Source organism: Mesoplodon bidens (genome assembly GCF_964165515.1).
Source record: "Mesoplodon bidens genome assembly, chromosome: 10".
Lineage (NCBI taxonomy): Eukaryota > Metazoa > Chordata > Mammalia > Artiodactyla > Ziphiidae > Mesoplodon > Mesoplodon bidens.
Window position 1 is genome coordinate 18110730 of NC_138172.1, and position 20472 is coordinate 18131201.

General features: G+C 38.0%; 1 protein-coding gene across 3 annotated transcripts in view; it reads right to left on the minus strand.

Annotated features, from left to right (window-relative positions):
• The window catches only part of PPP4R2 (protein phosphatase 4 regulatory subunit 2), a 59238-nt gene that overhangs the window by 19428 nt on the left and 19338 nt on the right, over nucleotides 1–20472 (minus strand). The window contains exon 1 of one of the 3 annotated variants that reach the window (XM_081247672.1): nucleotides 7022–7040. The exons of the other annotated variants lie outside the window; for them this stretch is intronic. Within the exon in view, the coding sequence (XP_081103798.1) occupies nucleotides 7022–7026 (5 nt within the window). The 5' untranslated portion in view covers nucleotides 7027–7040. Of the gene's footprint in view, nucleotides 1–7021; nucleotides 7041–20472 lie in introns of those variants that run through there. 3 annotated transcript variants of the gene reach the window in all.

A 20472-nucleotide genomic window follows, 5' to 3' on the forward strand; every position in this document is an offset into this window, starting at 1 on the left:
TATAGACTAGTAAATGTTTCTTGTTTTTTACCTCTTAAATAGCAAAATAAACTTCAATTTCTCCTTTTTCTTTTGCTTTCAACTAACATTTTTAGTATTTTGTCATTTAAAAGGTATATATCATAGGTTCTATCCAAGATGTAGCCTGCAAAGTAAAAATATACATAATATCCTTGTGTAATTTTCACATGTTCATGAACTTTTAATATAAACATCTTTTTACCCCTGCTCCCTCACATTTTACCATTAATATAAGGATATTTTGTGATACCTGCCTAAATAGCCTAAAGTCTAGGAGATGCAAGAGTCAGGAACGCCAACCATTCCTCCAAACACTATAACCATTACTGGCAGCGGATAGATCTCTTACACAGGAGATGACTTAGGCAAGACAAGACTGCTAGTCTGCAATCACTCTTCCATCCCATCCAGCAACCCTACAAATAAGGCAGCAGTTCTCAAAGTGAGGCCCAAGAGGTCAAAGCTATTTTCATAAGAATAGAGTTGACTTTTTCACTGAGTTGACATTTGCAATGACAGTAGGTGCAAAAGCAGCAGTGGGTAAAATGGACAACACTTCAGCACAAATCAAGGCAGCAGTACCCAACCATACTAGTAGTCGTTACCTTCTTTATCACCAGAGACTCACAGTTTAAAACAAAACAAAAAACCTGTTTCACTGGAAAGTTTAATAAAACAAATTTACTAACTTAATTAAATCTGAACCTTTGAAAACACACATCTTTTTAATATCCCGTGTAACAAGATAAGAAGTACACATAAAGGACTTCTGTTGCATAACAAAACATTATGGACATCTCAAGTCACAAAAAGTTAAATACTGCTGCCGGCTGAATGAAAGCCATTTTTACTTGAAAGGAATGTCAAACAAACAATGCTTATTCAGACCAAGAGAAATTGCTAGACATTACCTCAAAAATGAACAAGTGAGTCTATCACTTGAAGAAAATCAACTGCAGTATTGGTGGCCACTGATAAAATTTCAACTTCAAAATAAAAAATGTAAAATCTAGAAAATGTTTGTTCTTCACTGTGAGCTTCAAAGGTTCCTGATACATTCCCAAGAAACTTCAAAACCTACCACTGTTGATATAAAAACTATGTGACACGCCCCCCCAAAGTACAGGCAACAAGCGAAATAAATTGAGCTGTATCAAAGTCAAAAAGCTGTGTATCAAAGGACACTATCAGCAAAGAATGAAAAGGCAACCCACAGAATAGGAGCAACTATTTGCAAATCATCTATCTGATAAGGTTTTAATGTCCAGGACATATAAAGAACTCCCACAACTCAACACCAAAAAAACAGACAACTCTATTTTGAAAATGGGCAGGGCTTGCCTGGTGGCACAGTGGTTAAGAATCCGCCTGCCAACGCAGGGGACACAGGTTCAAGCCCTGGTCGGGTAAGATCCCACATGCCATGGAGCAACTAAAGCTGTGCGCCAACTACTGAGCCTGCGCTCTAGAGCCCGTGAACCACAACTACTGAGCCCATTTGCCACAACTGACACATCTGCACGCCTAGAGCCTGTGCTCTGCAACAGAGGAAGCCACCGCAATGAGAAGCCCACACACCGCAATGAAGAGTAGCCCCCGCTCGCCACAACTAGAGAAAGCCCGCGCGCTGCAATGAAGAACCAACACAGCCAAAAATAAATAAATTAAAAATAAGTAAAAATGTGCTTGAATAGGCATTTCTTTAAAGATATAGAAATGGCCAACAAGCAAATGGAAAGATGCTCAACATAACTATTTAGGGAAATGAATATCAAAAATCACAGTAAGACGGAACTCCACATCCATCAGATTGATTGTTACCCAAAAAACAAACAAACAAACCCCACACACAAAAAATAACAACTACTGCCTGGCAAGTATGTAGAGAAACTGAAACCCACGTGCATTGCTTGTGGGAATGTAAAATGGTGGGGTCACTGTGGAAAACAGCACGGCGGTTCCTCAAAAAAATCAAAGAATTACCATATTATCCAACAATTCCATTTCTGGACACCCAAAGGAGGTGAAAACAGAAACTCAATCGCATGAAACTCACTTATACACAATGGTAGAAACTACCCAAGTGTCCCTCAACAAATGAAGAGATAACCAAAATGTGGTATATATAATAGGATATAGCCCTAAAGAAGAAGAAAATTCTGACACATACTAAAACAATGATTATTCTTGAACACATTATGCTAAGTGAGATAAGCCAGACACAAAAGAACAAGTATTTTGATTCTACTTGTAAGAGGTATCCAGAATAGTCACATTCAAAGAGACAGCAGAAAGGCATATGCCAGGGTCTTGAAGAAGGGATGGGAGAGATGTTACTGTTTAAAGGGGGACATAAGTACAAAAGATCAATAAATGGCCAATAAGCACATGAAAAGATGCTTGACATTATTAGTCATTAAGGAAATGCACATCAAAACCACAAGATACCATTTCACACCCACTAAAGTTGTTATAATAAAAATGACAGACAGTGCTCGCTTCAGCAACACATATACTAAAACTGGAGTGATACAGGAACAGGATTAGCATGGCCCCTGTGCAAGGACAGACACGCGAATTCGTGAAGCGTTCCATATTTTTCGTGGATGGACCTAGAGACTGTCATACAGGGTGAAGTAAGTCAGAAAGAGAAAAACAAATATTGTATATTAACGCATATATGTGGAATCTAGAAAAATGATACAGATGAACCGGTTTGCAAGGCAGAAATAGAGACACAGATGTAGAGAACAAAAGTATTGACACCAAGCGGGGGAAAGTGGGGCAGGGGGGAATTAACTGGGAGATTGGGATTGACATATATACACCAACATGTATGAAATAGATAACTTATAAGAACCTGCTGTATTAAAAAATGAAATATAGGGGCTTCCCTGGTGGCGCAGTGGTTGAGAATCTGCCTGCTAATGCAGGAGACACGGGTTCGAGCCCTGGTCTGGGAAGATCCCACATGCCGCGGAGCAACTAGGCCCGTGAGCCACAACTACTGAGCCTGCGCGTCTGGAGCCTGTGCTCCACAACAAGAGAGGCCGCGATAATGAGAGGCCCATGCACCGTGATGAAGAGTGGCCCCCGCTTGCCGCAACTAGAGAAAGCCCTCGCACAGAAACGAAGACCCAACACAGCCAAAAAAATAAAAATAAATTAAAAAAAAAAATGAAATATAAAAAAAAAACTACAGTTTTTTTTCTGATTATGAAAGTAATAAAGCTCATTGTAGATGTGTCAAGCAAAACAGGAAAAATATAAAATCATCTGCAATCTCACCTCAACATGACCATCATTAATATTATTAAGATCCTCCAGAGAGTATTTATGAATTTTCATATGCACTACTTCTTTCATTTTATGTAAATGAAGTTTGAATTATGTACTTTTTTCCACTCAACAATGTGTCATTCACATTTCCATTTTCAAAATATACTGACTTTCGTTATTCTAATGGTTCAGTCCACTGAATAGATGTATGACAATCTCTTACTGACAGATATATATATGTGTGTGCGGGCGCGTATTTCATTTATCTTTCACAATTAATGCACTAAAACCTATATTCTGGTAAACGTTCTTGTGCATACCAATTTATATTACCAATAAAGGTATATGCAAATACTTCTAAAAAGAAAATCATGGACAATAAACAAGTGTTGGGGGACTTCCCTGGTGGCACAGTGGTTACGAATCCGCCTGCCAACGCAGGGGACACAGGTTCGATCCCTGGTCCGGGAAGATCCCACATGCCGCGGAGCAACTAAGCCCGTGAACCACAACTACTGAGTCTGCGCTCTCGAGCACGTGAGCCACAACTACTGAGCCCAAGCACTACAACTACCGAAGCCCACGTGACTAGAGCCTGTGCTCCGCAACAAGCGAAGCCACCGCAATGAGAAGCCCGCGCACGGCAACAAAGAGTAGCCCCCGCTCGCCACAACTAGGGAAAGCCCACACACAGCAATGAAGACCCAATGCAGCCAAAAATAAGTAAATAAATAATAAATTAAAAAACAAACAAGTGTTGGGAAGGATGCAGGGCAACTGTTGATGGGAAATGCAAAATGGTGTTGATGGGAATGCAACCTACACATTGTTGATGGATGCAGGGCAATTGTTAACGGGAAATGCAAAATGGTGTTGATAGGAACGCAACCTATACATTGTTGATGGGAATGCAAAATGGTGTAGCCATTTTGGGAAACAGTTTGGCTTGGCAGTTCCTCAAAAAATTAAGGAGAGTTGATGTGTGACCTGACAACTTACTCTGTTAAATGAGTCAATTACATGGTAGGTAAATTTTACTACTATTATTTTTAAAATATGGTGAGGGTGATTATCTAAAGCTATCTGCATGACTACGCTTTCCCTCCTTTCCTTCCCTAGTCTTCTTTGGGAAGGGGAATTAGAGGTTGAACAAGCAGAGGCAGCATATTATAATCTCTAACATGCCTAATATTAATTTCTGAGTAGTATACAATTGTCAATGGTTACTAAAATTTATCTTTAAATTTCACTAGACTCCCTACAGTCATTTAACTAATACTTAAACACACCAGGGGAGGGTACTGAAATAGGAGTCTTACACTTTTCATTTCTAAAATTAAGAATCTTTTTGTAGTTTTAATAGTCACCCACTAAGTCATAACCTGTTTCATGAATTAGAATTTCCATATACACATGGGTTTTTTAACCCACCTTTCCACTAACTGCTTGAGAATCCACCCATGACATCCAAACAACAGCAGCAACACATTAATGGGAATAGGGAGACAAGGAGTGATAGAGACCAGGTAAAGCAAACTATGAGGAGCTTCCAAGACTCTAGGTCACCAATTCTAGGTCAGACGGTAATTAAGTCCCATAAAATGAAATGAATTACGTACAATTTGTATTTTAAGTTCCAAATGTATCAAGCACAGTTACTCTAAATCAGATCCAATAGATGCAAGTCAAATTCCTATGCCATATATAATTGAAAAAATGCTTCTATAAAACGTGAAAGCTAACACTATTTGATGTAACACAACTGATAAAAACAAAAGCAGAGGGCTTCCCTGGTGGCGCAGTGGTTGAGAGTCCGCCTGCCGATGCAGGGGACACGGGTTCGTGCCCCTATCCCGGAGGATCCCACATGCCGCGGAGCGGCTGGGCCCGCGAGCCACGGCCGCGGAGCCTGTGTGTCCGGAGCCTGTGCTCCGCAACGGGAGAGGCCGCGGCAGTGAGAGGCCCGCGTACAGAAAAAAAAAAAACAAAAGCAGAAAATGCTTCCCTGAAAATTATGTAATTTGAGCACAAGAACAGGCCAAGAGTAAATCAACTAAAAATTTGGCAACAGAAATAATTTTCTTAGGAATGTACTCACAGGACAAGAAACTACAAAACAAAGACAAAACAAAAAACCCCTTATTTTTCACATGAAAATAAAATTATTCTAAACAGATGCTCATGAAACATAAACACGTTTTCAACTTTAGAATCAACTCTTCCACATAAAAATTTCCTCCAAAAATAAAATACATACTCAGAATTTAAATCTACTTTGCTAAAATTAACTCGAGAATTTACTGAAATTCATTACTCATTAATTTTTTTAAGTAACCTCACCTCCCTTCACTTCCTTTTCTTCTCTTTCTCTTCCATTTTTCCCTTTATGCAGTTTCTCCTCTATGAAGGCAAAACAACTCATATCACTAATAAATATATCCTCCTTCCAAACACCACACTGACCTTTTTCTTCCACAGGAACTCTCAAGTACTAAAACAAACGTGTTTCCCTCACAATTCTCAGGTTAAAGGTATTTTTCAGAGACTCAAGAGCCGAAAATCCATCTCCCAGCTAGTTCTAGAACATTTTAGTGGCCAGTAGCCACATCTTAACTTGTTGCCCCTTACAGTTCCAAATTCTATTACGATTACTTCCTACTCAGACTAACTGCTTTCCACACAAAATCTGTGTGGGAAGCTAACAGAAGAGAGCACAGGAGAGCCCTACACTATCTCCAACGGAGAGCAGATACTGTACCATTTGTAAACAAAGGGGAATGTGGAAAAAATGAATGAATGAAAACAAAAAGAAAATTAATAGGGCTGATCACTGACACAAGGTGAGAGGCTTTGAATCAGGAGACTTAAAAGTGCCATAGGGCTTCCCTGGTGGCGCAGTGGTTGGGGGTCCGCCTGCCGATGCAGGGGACACGGGTTCGTGCCCCCGTCTGGGAGGATCCCACGTGCCGCGGAGTGGCTGGGTCCGTGAGCCATGGCCGCTGAGCCTGCGCGTCTGGAGCCTGTGCTCCGCAGCGGGAGAGGCCACAACAGTGAGAGGCCCGCGTACCACAAAAAAGAAAAAAAAAAAAAAAAAAAGTGCCATAGAATTCAGTCGTAACTATCTGACTGGAGCAAACGAAGACAAGTAAATTTAATCTGAATACTGAATTACATGAGTGATAAAGATGGGCAAAAATCAGAACACAACTGCTTACATAAAATCTTGACAATGTTTTTAAGAACTTCCTTTAAAATACAAATCACTAGCTCAGAAAGCCTCTACAAGTGGGGTCCCAACCAAGAGAACATTCCTTGCATAATTTCTTTTGCATAATTATACCTTTAAAATACATTATACTTTATCAATTAATTGAGCAAGCATTAAAATGTCAGTGTAACAGAGAGCCCAGAAACAGACCCATACATAAATGCAAACTCAGTACATGGTAAAGGACAGATTTTTCAGCAAATAGTCTGAGAAATGACAGAGCTACTACAAAATTTTACTAGAGTTTAAAAATTTTAAAGATGTCTGTTCCCCCCCTTTCTGATTATATAAATAGGACAGTCATTGGAAAAAAATTACACAACATAGAAACAATGAAAATTGTCCATAATGTGCCCAGTAATCATTACTAAAGTACACGTTTAGTGTATTTTTTCACTAATATTTATTTATTTAAATTGGGTATCCTTGATTAACATCCCTTTGTTTCCCTACCTCATTCACTGTGGGTATTGTCACGGGACCAGTAGTCTCTGAAAAGTAAGATTTTTAATATGTATCACATATGGTAGAGTACCATTATTTAATAACCACCATTTTAAACAAAGAATTTAGGCTTGCTTCCAGCTCATTACAATTAAAAATAACTGTATTTAATATCCCAATAATAAACTTTGTAGGCATCTGTTTATTACCTTAGGATAAATTCCTGTAAGTGGAATTACTGAGTCAAAAGTATGAAATATAAGAACTTTTGATACATATATTCAAAAGCCCCTCAGAGATGCTGTACCACTTTATAGTGTCATCAGTATAGAAACACCTATTTCATTCCAGTATTACACGCTTTTCAAAACTCTTGTATATTTAATAGTAGAAGAACACTTTAATTTGCCTTTCATTCATTGCAAGTGAAACTGAGTATTTTTACCTATGTTTACTACCCACAAAACATTTCTTTTGGGTCTGAATAGGTCCTTTGCAATCCCTCATCCTGCAGTCCCTCAATTTTGGCACCAAAGACACTGTAAGCCTGATAATTCTTTGTCAAAGGGGGATGTCCTGTGAACTGTAGCATGGTGAGCAGCAATCCTTGATCTCTACCCACTAGAAGTCATTAGCACCCAACCTTCAACTGCCCCCCAAATTTTGACAATAATAATAAATGTCTATAAAATATTGCCAGGTGTTTCCTGGGAGACAAAAAGCATCCCCAGTTAAAAACCACTGCCTACTCCACCCCTTTAAAATTGTCTTTCTCTTACTCTCATGGTATTAGAGAAAAAGTAAAATTACTATGTAACACAAGTATGAACAGAACTTTTGAATTCTCACTTTGTACCGACTGCTGCAAAAATAAAAATTGTTGTTTTCATATAAATGTTGAAGTGACACTAAAATATTTATCTAATTGTTCCTATGTTGAAATTATCTTTGAAATGCCATACATTTCTTTGCTCAGAAACTCATATCTGAAGATGGAATGGTACCTGCTCCAAAGCAATAAAATTATGACACAAATTCTGAAGGGAAAAGTATTTGGCACTAGAAGTGAAGTTTTCAAATTAAGAGTGCTAAATATCTAATGATAATTGTACACAAAAAGGATCCAATCAGATGGAAAAGAAAGCTTCAGCAGGTAACGCTAACGTTCACGTAATACCTGAGTGCAAACTTGGGTTTCTTCTTTGGCAACTTGTATATTCATGATAAGGACTCTAACGTGTCTAAAGATTCAAGTTACACTCCTCTACTCACCCATCTCTCTCTACCAATTAAAACAAAAAGTTCAAGAAACAGTGTGTTCTGGTTAGCTTGACTTATGCTTAACTCTTAGCTAACCTTTGACCCTTTTTTGAAAATCTTTCTCAAAATTTATTAACAGATCAGCATGGATCCTTCCCTTCCACACAGACAGTTGAACCAAACAAGTATGAACCAAAGATAGATCTCCTCTAACAGTATGACTCAGGCTGAAGACAGCCGATTTAGAATTCAGAGGGTACTAGGTTTTCTTAAGTAGCACTTAGTTTAACGGCTGCAGTGGATGTACCCTCCCCCCGCTACTAGAGTCACTCTTCTCATCCCATTCACCACTGATGCTATCACTTCTTCCACAATCCATTTGACACTAATGCCAAACTGCCATCAACGGAGACGAGTCCATTCTTTTACCACATTTGCCAGAGCCTAGGTAGGCCATGGGCCCTTTTTTCATTCTACAAACTCACAATGTAATGTCAGTGTCAACAGCAGTTAGAGAGCCCAGAAACAATGTAAGACATTGATCCTTAACAAAATTAGTTTGAAAAACAAGATACATAAACAATAAACAAAGAGAAATAAAACAGCATAAACTATCAGATGCAAAGATTTTAGTGATGGTATAATAGAACAAAGAAAAATGATGAGATGAAATGCAGGTTTAGAGCCATCAAGAAAAGCCTTCAGGACAAAGTGGGACTTTAAAAGGTGAACCTGAAAAGCATGAGTAGAGTATGCAAAAGGAAGTGGGAAAGTATAAGACTTAAACATAGAAGGACTTTAATATGGACAAATGACTTTTTCAAACTCAGCACTACTGACAGTTTAGGCTGCAGAGTTCTGTATTGTAGTAGGCTGTCCTGTGCATTGTAGGATGTTCAGCAACATGTGCGACCCCTACACTGTGATGCCAGTAATCCCCATCACAAACAGTGACAATCAAAACTGTCTCTAGACCCTGACAAATGAACCCTGGGGTTGGGGGGAAGGGAGGCTTGCTCCCAGTTGAAAAGCACTGCAATACACAATCTCTTTTGTTGAGAATTACACTGGTTCCTGAAAAACAGTAAGGATGGCAAAATCAGAGGTGCAACGCCAAACTCTCAAAAAATTTGAAGAATAAAACAGCACGAATATATATATTTTAAGAGACAGAGGAGAAATTCTAAAATGTACATGAGTCATTCAAAAAATGCTCATTAGCATTAAAATCTATCTCACGAATCACTTCTAGTCGTACAATAAAATGCGCTGTGGAGATATGATCTAGAATTTATTTTTCCTCGGGTGTAGTCTTCTGTTCATTGAGAAAGGTGAAGGAAAAAAAACAACAACAAAAAGTCCTTCCACCTGGACCCAGATATCAATTCATGTGGTGCAAAGGAAGTTATAATACTCAAGTGTTTAAAGGAGATTGAATGAACATACATAAATGGTTTTATAATTTGTTAATGAAATATAAAATGAGTTAACACAGCAGTGGTGGTAGATTACTGTACACTTTAGGACACAGGTTTCATCCTGGAGGATCCTTTTAGAGTTTGAAGGTGAAGCTCAAAGTATCTTTATAGTGTTTGCAATATTGGCTTTTTATAGTGTGGTATGTGTCTATTTTGTGCTATTCCATTTAAAGATTATTTTTATTAGTGTTTTGAAGTATGACCCAGAGTTATGCTATCTTACAATTACTAATAAAGATATAATTATTTAGAAAGCATTTTTCTCTACCTACATACTCTCAAAACAAAGAAAAAATAATAACCACTAAAAGCACAGTATCTACTGAGAAAACAATTTGTACTCTAGTCCAAGAACTGTCTGAACATGTGAAAAACGAACACATCAACACTGAAATGGATAACCCTTCCTGAGAATCTCCATCTAAGTAAGATGAAACTAAGAAGATTAACTGGAATTTTTTTTTTCAGGGAAATGTTTTTAAAACAAGTAACTGACAAGCCCAAAGCTAACGTCATGCTCAGTGGTGAAAAGCTGAAAGCTTTTCCTCTAAGATCAAGAACAAGACAAGAATGTGCACTCTCACCAGTTTTACTCAACATAGTACTGGTAGTCCTAGCCACAGCAATTAGGTAAGAAAAAGAAATAAAAGGCAACCAAGTCTGAAAGGAAGAGTAAAACTATCTCTATTTGCAGGTAACATTATATTATGTATAGAAAACGCCAAAGACACAACCAAAAGACTGTTAAAACAAATGAATTCAGTAAAGTTGCAGAATACAAACTCAAGATAGAAAACTCAAGTGTGTTTCTACACACTAATAATTCACTACTGTAAATAGAACTTAAGAAAACCACCCCATTTACAACAGCATCAAAAACAATGATATACTTAGGAATGAATTTAAGCAAGGAGGTGAAAGATCAGTACACTGAAGATTTTAAGACACTGATGAAAGAAAGTGAAGACACAAACAAATGCAAAGATATTCCATGCTCATGGAATGGAGTAATACTGTTAAAATGGCCAAATACTACCTAAAGCAATCTACAGATTCAATGCAATCCCTACCAAAATGCCAATGGCATCTTTCAGAGAAACAGGAAAAAAAAAAATCCTGAATTCGTATGGAACCACAAAAGACTCTGGATAGCCAAAGCAATCTTGAGAAACAAGAATAAAGATGGAGGCCTCACACAATCTGATTTCAACTATATAACAAAGCTATAGTAATCAAAACAGTATGGTAGTGGCATAAAAAACAAACAGCTCAGTGGAACAGAACAGAGGGTCCAGAAATAAACCCATGCATGTATAAGTACAGTCAATTAATTTTTGGAAAAGGAGCAAAGACTACACAATGGGGAAAAGAAAGTCTCTTCAATTAGTGGTGCTGGGAAAACTGAATAGCCACATGCAAAAGAATGAAACTGGATCACTATCTTACACCTACACAAAAATCAACTCAAAATGGGTTAAAGACTTGTAAGACCCAAAACCATAAAACTCTTAAAGATGGTTTTTTTGGATCTGACTCTAAAAGCAAAGGCAAAAAATGCAAAAATAAAGAAATGGGACATCAAACTAAAAACCTTCTGCACAGTGGAGGAAACCATCAATAAAATTAAAAGGCAACCTATGAAATGGCAGAAAATATTTGCAAAGCAGATAGCTGATAGGGTTAATATCCAAGATATACAAGGAATTCATATAACTCAATAGCAAAAAAAAAAAAAAACCTTATTTTTAAATGGGCAGAGGATATGAACAGAGATTTCTGCAAACAAGACATTCACATGTCCAACAGGTACAGGAAAAAGTGCTCAACGTCACTAATGCTGAGCTGTACACTTAAAAATTACTATATGTCAATTATATCTCAATAAAGCTAGTGGAAAATGATTAAAATGGTTTTTTTTTTTTTTTTTTTTTTGCGGTACGCGGGCCTCTCACTGTTGTGGCCTCTCCCGTTGTGGAGCACAGGCTCCGGATGCACAGGCTCAGCAGCCATGGCTCACAGGCCTAGCTGCTCCGCGGCATGTGGGATCTTCCCAGACCGGGGCACGAACCCGTGTCCCCTGCATCGGCAGGCGGACTCTCAACCACTGCGCCACCAGGGAAGCCCGGTAAATTTTATATTATGTATGTCTCACCACAGTAAATTAGAATATAAATTTAAATTGCCATATTTAAAAGATACTACTTTTCAAACTGAGAGAGCCTCATAAAGGTTGACAAATAGATAAGGGATCAGACATCATAGTAAAACTGCATAATTCTGGAATCAGAAAGAAGATCCTGCAAAACTCCAGAGATACAAAACAGGTCACATACAGGGCTTCAGACTTAACAACAGTGCAGGAAGATAGCAACAGGAAAATGCCTTTAAAATTCAAAAAAAACTCTTTTCAACCTAGAATTTTGTACCCCAACTATCCATTTAAGTAAATGGGTAGGAAAAAAAAAAAACATTTTCATTGAAAGTACAAAAAAAGATGTATTTCCTATCATGCTTTCTCTCAGTCCACCAAAACAATGAAGTAAACCAAGAAAGAGCATGTGACATGCTATCAAGGAAACTAAAAACCCAAGACGAGAAAGTGAATTTCAGAATAATGATAAAGGCAGATTCCAAGAGTGGAGGAATAAGGCAGGTCTAAGAGCAACCACTCCAGAATGGAGCAGTTAAGAAGGCTCCACAAGGGATTTTCTAAAAATACAAAATTGGTAGAAGACCTAATATGTCATATTTTGCAATGAGATCTAAACAACTAAAGTTTGGGGTGGAATTAGCCATAAGTATACAGAAAATTAAATGGAAAACACAGCATTCACTAAGACATGTATGAAACAAATGCTGAACTGACCAAATTTGCAATATAATTATACTGAAGACATTGGGCAATGGAAGTGAGATGTATGTACGGAGTGAAGGAGAGGAGGTAAAAAAAAAACTAAATCCTCACTGCAATTATTATGAAATCAATAATTCCAAAAATTTAAAGAAAAAAGTGATTTTCTAAGACTGTAACTTAGAAATAGGCAGATTAACACCCATTCCCCCAAGAAAACAATGATTTTAAAGTGGTTATCTCTAGGGAATAGGGGAAAAAAAGGAAAGCACATAGAAGATTTTTTTTTGTTCTCTTTGTTGTATTAATAAACTCACTAAATCCTGTGCATGTAAAACTTCGATGAAAGTAAAAATCACATGGTAAAAAAAAAAATTAAAAAGCATTGGTGCTAGAGTCTGAAAGCTTGGTTGGGTTCAAATTTTAGTTCAGCCACTTTTTCATTTGTATGACCTAAGAGAGATAACTCCAGACTCCCTTTGTTTCCCATCTCTAAAATGGAGGTAACAGTATCTACACTTCACAGAACTGCTGTGAGGATTACATTAGTGTAAGCAGACTGCTTAGCAAAGTGGCTGACACCTAGTAAGCACTCAATCAATGGCTGTTTGTCCTCAAGAAACTCAGGATGTGGAGAACATCTGAGTAATATTGTAGAAATATGCAGAGAGTTTTCCAGACGGCTTTCCAGGTGTAAGAATGGATTGGGACAGTGAGAAAGACCTCTTTTAGCGCATAAGATGGTTGGGCTTATCTTATATACTCTCACATAACAGATATATAACAAATTGAGGCAATCTCTGCAGCCTAAGAGCACTTCTAGAGCCTCTTTAATTACTCCCTTCTATTAGAGAAAGGAGAAAATTTACCCAATATTCCTTCTTCACCCATTCACAAAATTATTTCCTTTTAAAAACTAAACGTGGGCTTCCCTGGTGGCGCAGTGGTTGAGAGTCTGCCTGCCGATGCAGGGGACACGGGTTTGTGCCCCGGTCCGGGAAGATCCCACATGCCGTGGAGCGGCTGGTCCCATGAGCCGTGGCCGCTGAGCCTGCGTGTCCGGAGCCTGTGCTCCGCAACGGGAGAGGCCACAACAGTGAGAGGCCCTCGTACCGCAAAACAAACAAACAAACAAACAAAATTAACGTAATATTTTAGCTAACGTTAAGAATTCAGAACAGGAAAAAAAACCTACACATCACCCAGCTTTGTCAAACCTTAGCTAGTCATATTTTTAATAGCTCTGAACTAGAAGATATTTAAATATATTGCAGTTACTGCAAAAGTTCTTTGACTCTACCAGTACCTCCAATCCATTGATCCTACCACCTTTTTACTGTCCCTCACCACCTTCATTATCAAGATTAAATTATAGTTAATCATTAACCATTAGTCATCCCCTTGCATACAGCTGATTCTCTAGCCCCTCTCCGGCTTCACTGTACTCACAAAATCAACTTCACTAGTAGGTTAAAATGCAATCCCCACCAAATCTGTGCCTATACAGCAGCACACATGGGCACAAACACAAAATTAAAGAAAAATGCATCACCATGCTCGCTTGTTTCAAGTACACTACCAGATTAATATTTTCTTCCCTAGTTTATTCACTTCCAGACTCTTCTAGGTAACTATTTCATATCTTCTCTCCTCAAACCCCCACTGAGTTCTCCCTCACTTTCACACTTAATGACCTTGAATTTCCAGAGTCCCACCACATTTATCCACCTACTAGTGGGCTCATGCACACCCCAAATTCCCACCTGTTATAAACTACCCATGTTCTCATCTACTTACATGCCAGATTCTCCATTTGCACACCTACTCAAGAGCATCACTTGTGTAATTCTCCCCTTTCTTCTATCAACCATATCAACTTTTAAAATCTCTAATGGATCATTTCCACTACCTTACAAATACATCTATATTCCTCCCATCTCAAAATTTTGTTCTTCCCTCCACTTACCCTCCTAGCTCCTCCATCATTTATTTGCTCTCCTTTGAAGGAAAACTCCTTGGAATAGTTGTCTTCCTCTCACTATCCCTCAAACCCACCCCACACAAGCTTTCAGTCCCACCACTAAAATTAATCTGCTCTTATCAAGGTCATCAATTACCTCCATATTGCTAAATCCAATGATCGTTTCTCACACCTCATCTTAAGAGCATATAAGAGTACTTCACACAGTTGATCCTTTTTCCTTAATTACTTTCTGATACTGTCTTTTAACTTGCTGATCTTTCCTACTCATTGTCCTTTTCTGGTTTCACAAAATGCTCCATGCTGGAGTAATCCAAAGCTCAACCAATCAATTCTCTGTCTACACTTGGTGATACTGTAAAGTCTGGAGGTTTTAAATACTATTTGCCCATGAAATCTCCTGATCTCCACATTCACCCATTCAACCACCTGCTCCACGTCAAAATAGCATTCAGCACGGTCCAAATTGCTCCTCCCACACATTTTCCCATTTCAGGTGTGAAGAAATTCCATCCTTCTAGCTGCTATGGCAAACCGGAGTTATTCCTGACTCCATTTTTTCTCTCACACACCACACCCTCACTTCAGGAAATCCTGCCAGCTGCACCTTCAAAGTGTATTTAAAATGTTGACTAATTCTCACCACCTCCTGCTACCACTTAATCCACCTCTTCAAAAACATTATCTTCAATAACTGCTGCTTCTAGTTTACTTTACCTAAAGTCTATTGTCAGCACAGCCGTTCACACAACTCTCTTAACACTTAAGTCTGACAATGTCACTTCTCAACTAAAAACCCCACACTGGCTCCTGATTTCACTCAGAGTAAAGTCTAAGTCCTTACCATGGTCCACATTGCCTACATGATTTGACCCCAATCCCCTTTAACCTCTCTGATTTCCTCTCCTTGGTCAGTCTACTCCAGCCACAGTGGCCACCTTTGTTAGTCTGCAAAAAAGTGAGACACACTCCTTTTTAAGGGCCTTTGCACTGTAAGTCCTCTGCCTGGAATGCTCTTCTACTAAATATATGCATGGCCAACTTCCTGTTTCGCTCAACAGTCACCTTCAAAATGAGGCTTACTCTTACCACCTTATTTAAAAGTACAACTACCTCTACACCCTTAAACTCTCATTTCCCTTACCATTTTTCTTATTCTTCCATTGCCCTTACAATCTAGTAACATAACACAAAACGTTATTTATTATATTTATCTATCTGCTCACATATTTGTTGACCAATACATATCACAAGTACCAACAATATGTATAGCAAAAAATAAGTGCTCAATAATTATTTGGTAAACATCCTGAAGCCTACTCTGGCATAATATTCACAACCCACCTACAGTGGAAAAAAAGAAATCAGAAAGAAAAATACCACTTTCCAAGCAGATTTGGGAAGTATTATATGTGCAATTGCTTTAGCAATAGGAGCACAGACTCATATTTGAACTGCAATGCTTAACAGTAATAGCAGCAAGCACATAACCACTAATGTCAAACACTGTTCTAAGCACTTTGTACTTAATAACTCAATCCTCACAACAACCCACGAGTCAGGTAGTATTATTTCACCCATTGTATTATCAATAAAGCAACTAAGAATAAAGTGGTTAAACAACTTGCCCATGGTTCACAGCAAGAAAGTAGCAGAGCCAAAATTTCAACCCAGGCACTCTGGCTTCAGAATCTATACTCTTAATAAGTCAATACATCTAGTTATAGGAAAAGTATAAGGGGAAAAAAAAACCCACAAATATGCATCTCTAAGCTACACTGTAGTGGGAAAAGATTTTTAAAAGTCTACTTGCTGGGCTTCCCTGGTGGTGCAGTGGAAGAGAGTCCGCCTGCCGATGCAGGGGACACGGGCTCGTGCCCAGGTCCAGGAAGATCCCACATGCCGTGGAGCGGCTGGGCCCGTGAGCCGTGGCCAATGAGCCTGCGTGCCCGGAGCCTGTGCTCCGCAACGGGAGAGGCCACAACAGTGAGAGGCCCGCGTACCACAAAAAAAAAAAAGAAAAAAAAAAGTCTACTTGCTTTCAGGGAATTCACCATCTAAACAAAAAATAGTAACATAACAAAATACACATACAATGATAGAAGCAATCATGAAGTACTGTAGCAGACTAAGACACACCTAACCCAGGGTCAAGGAAAGCTTCCCAGACCCTTAGTATGTATCTTAAAAGATGAGCAAAAAGGAAAAGAAAGGTCTTTGTTCCAAGGAGAGGAAACAATATGGGCATAGGCACTAAGATGAGGGAGCATGGTCCACCAGAGAACTGAGTAGTTTAGGAGAGCAGAAAAACAAAGGAAGCAAAACTGGGGGACAACAAGTAGAGACATGATCATTTTAAGTATCATTATAATTATCTTAAACTTTAATTTGAGCAAGGGGAAAAGTGCATAAGGATTTTAATTACGGGAAGAACATATTTACACTGTAGCACAACCACTGCTAAGAGCACAGATTAGACAGACTTTCTAGAAAGGGCAAGTAAAACTCCAGTTAGGAAACTATTTAGAAAGCCTATACAGAAACTCAAGCAAGATGGGAATGATGGACAATGTCTAAAGAACCATAACCTGATGTGGCCTGTGAATCCTCATGTCCGTTCACATGAACACTACCCTATTTCAAGTTCTCATTTCCTCTAGATTAAACTCCTGTAATAGCCTCCTGAGTGACGGCCCTAACTCCCAAGTTTGCCAAGGCAAAGCTCTATCTCTCCCTTGCTCAAAAATCATCAATAACTTGTGTAAAGTCTTTGTAAATGCAAAATTCTATACAACAGTAAGACACTCTCTGATCTATCACAAATCTACCTTCATAGCCCTGCATCTTATCTATTTCTTTGTTCACTGTTTCTTCTAGCTGGACTAAGCATGTCTCTCATACCATGAAGCTCTTCCTAATTCTCCTTGCCAGAAATCAACCTGACTCTACTGTTCCCAAAGCATTTAATTTGTAACTCCCTTAAAACAACTATTAAATTCTGCCCCCGACCATGATCAATCACTAGTTCTATGTCTTTTTTTCCTTAGAAGATCAGGTTAGGAAACTTAGGAAGCTAAGAATCATATAACAGAATTTCTCTTTTGGGAGTGAACTGTCTTTGTCATGAAAACACTTTGAAACTAACTTAGCAAAAGCTACAGCTTTAAATCATAATTAAGCATTTCAGCAATTCAGAGAGGTTGGTAAGTATACTAATTTCTCAATAGTAGAACAGGGATTAGTTCCAACTTCACCTAGATCCTTAAAGGTCAAGGACACTTCCTGCTGACATGTAAGTCACAGTTATAACCTCACAACAGTGAGATAAGTTTAATACACTTTACCTGTATGATGAATTGGGGGTACTGTATATGCATATATGCTGGTTACAGCGTATACCAATGAATTGGTTCCCCACTTTCCCAGAATAATACAAGGATGGACCTCCAGTAGCCAGCTGTTTCCCTAACCACACCACCTGCTCCCCTTCTAAAAGTGAATTAATCCTGGGGTGGGCCTACTGGATGTTCTCACCCAGAAATGTGAAATAGGGAGGAACAGGAATTTATTGGAACTAAGTCACCCCTTTGGCAGGAACCTAAAAAACATGTCCAGCAACTTCTACTGCTGATGCCCTGAAGTACCCCATCCTCATCACTGGCTTGGTGATATAGATCAAACTTTGATTCCAAGTGCTACCTCAATATTCTTCCAATAAATCTTTCTTTCTCTTCTTGTTTTCTTTTGGGCTTACGTGAACCAAAATCAGTTTGTGTTGCTTGCAAACAAAAGAGTTTTAAATTAATTTGATGCTTTCAAAAAGCTAAAGATACCTTCAGAATTACATCTTTTTTTTTTTTTAATTTTTTTTATTTATTTACTTTTGGCTGTGTTGGGTCTCCATTTCTGTGCGAGGGCTTTCTCTAGTTGGGACAAGCGGGGGCCACTCTTCATCACGGTGCGCGGGCCTCTCACTGTCGTGGCCTCTCTTGCTGTGGAGCACAGGCTCCAGACGCGCAGGCTCAGTAGTTGTGACTCACGGGCCCAGCTGCTCCGCGGCATGCGGGATCTTCCCAGACCAGGGCTTGAACCCATGTCTCCTGCATTAGCAGGCGGACTCCCAACCACTGCGCCACCAGGGAAGCCCCAGAATTACATCTTTAATGTCCTAGCTTTAAGCAGAAATCTGAGCTGTGAAAAAAAGGCTCTTCTGGATTTTCAAATTACAACTTAAAAGTTTATTTCTTGTATTTTCTTATTTAAAATGCTGTGATCCTAGTAAATTAATTTAAGTCTGAGTGGGCTTTCCCAAATGTGCCATTTAAATATTCAATCTAGCAGAATACCCATGGTATTCAGAGAATTTGGGTTTTAAATTTCTCCACATGTAACTCCAGAATGTCAAAGATCTGGCATGTCATTATACACACTGAATATCTCTTTATGACACATCATTTTATGGCTATTTTCTTCTTCATCAGAACTTCAACACTGACTATAGTTCGGTGAATTTTATCTTTTTCCAATATAAATATCCTAGGCCTTCAAAATACATAAACGCTCCTGCATCGGCCCCCTAAAGCTTGATTTTCCTACATTAGAAATTAGATCTGAATTTATAAATGTATGTATTTATGAATTTGAAAGACTAAAGGTTACTTTCAGCCAATCATATCTTCAAATTTTTTTTCAATGTGAGCTTTTCGCCTTTTAAAGGTTTAAAAGGTGTAATTAATTGCTTAAAGTCAGTGAAATTACAAATTTAGAAAAATTAAACCACGAATGGTGAAACTTTCTAATAAAACCATTCAAACTGGAAACTAAAAAGCAAAGTTGATCCAATTACATTTGTAAAGAGCTACTGGCATTTCTTTTTCACATATGCCTGAAAAATCTGAATTTAATTCCTCAGAACACAAAGGTTTGCTCAAGTGTGCTTTAGTTTTTTCTGATGACTTTTTTTAAAGCTACTATTAAATTCTCCTTTTTTATTTTACTGAAGTATATAAATATTAAGCATATTTGGGGGCACAGAAATGGGAGTGACTTTCACTTCTTTTATGAAATACTGCACTGTTCAAATTGTTTTAAATAAGGTACGTTATCCTGATCTTATAATTAAAAAAAAAACATTTTAAATACTCGGCCACATTTCTCAACACTATGCCTCACACCAATACCAAATTCAATAATTTTAAAAATTACCACATTTAGAAAACTTCATTCCATTAATGCGATTCTATAATTTGAAGTTTTTGTACAGTTCAACTACAAATGTTTCAAAAAGCAAAACCTTTCAAACAATCACAAACAAGAATATGATTTGATCCACAAATCCTCATACCAACTTTTAAAGACTACCAACTAAATATAAAAGGAATATACTTTTAAAATGTTTAAAACATTTTCTTACTTGAAACATACCAACACTTAAATCAATCTACTTACACTGTAATCTCAGAGGCCTTTCTTTTAAAATAATTCTTCCAAACTGTCTGCACTACCCATCCAAAACACTTAAATATGTACTTTTTCCTAAACCTTCAAAGAGCTAACAACACTGTATTAATCAAACCTAAATCAGGAGCAACTGTAAGACTCTCCATTGTTTTAAGAAAACTAGGACACTACTGACGTTTGAAAGACATTCAGTTTCAAAGACATTAAAACGTGGAAAAAACACATGCTGATGAGGAATATTTACAAAAAATTAATTTTAAAACGTCTTTCTGGGTAGCAAAGAGATTCTAGGGTTAAACTGCTAATTTAATACAATTTGTAATTATGTCAAAAATTTGAGGTATATCTGGAATTTATATACATAGCAGAAAAAATTCAAAAAGCAAAATCTTAAAGCAATTTCAATTTTATTCCCATCTAATCTAACCAA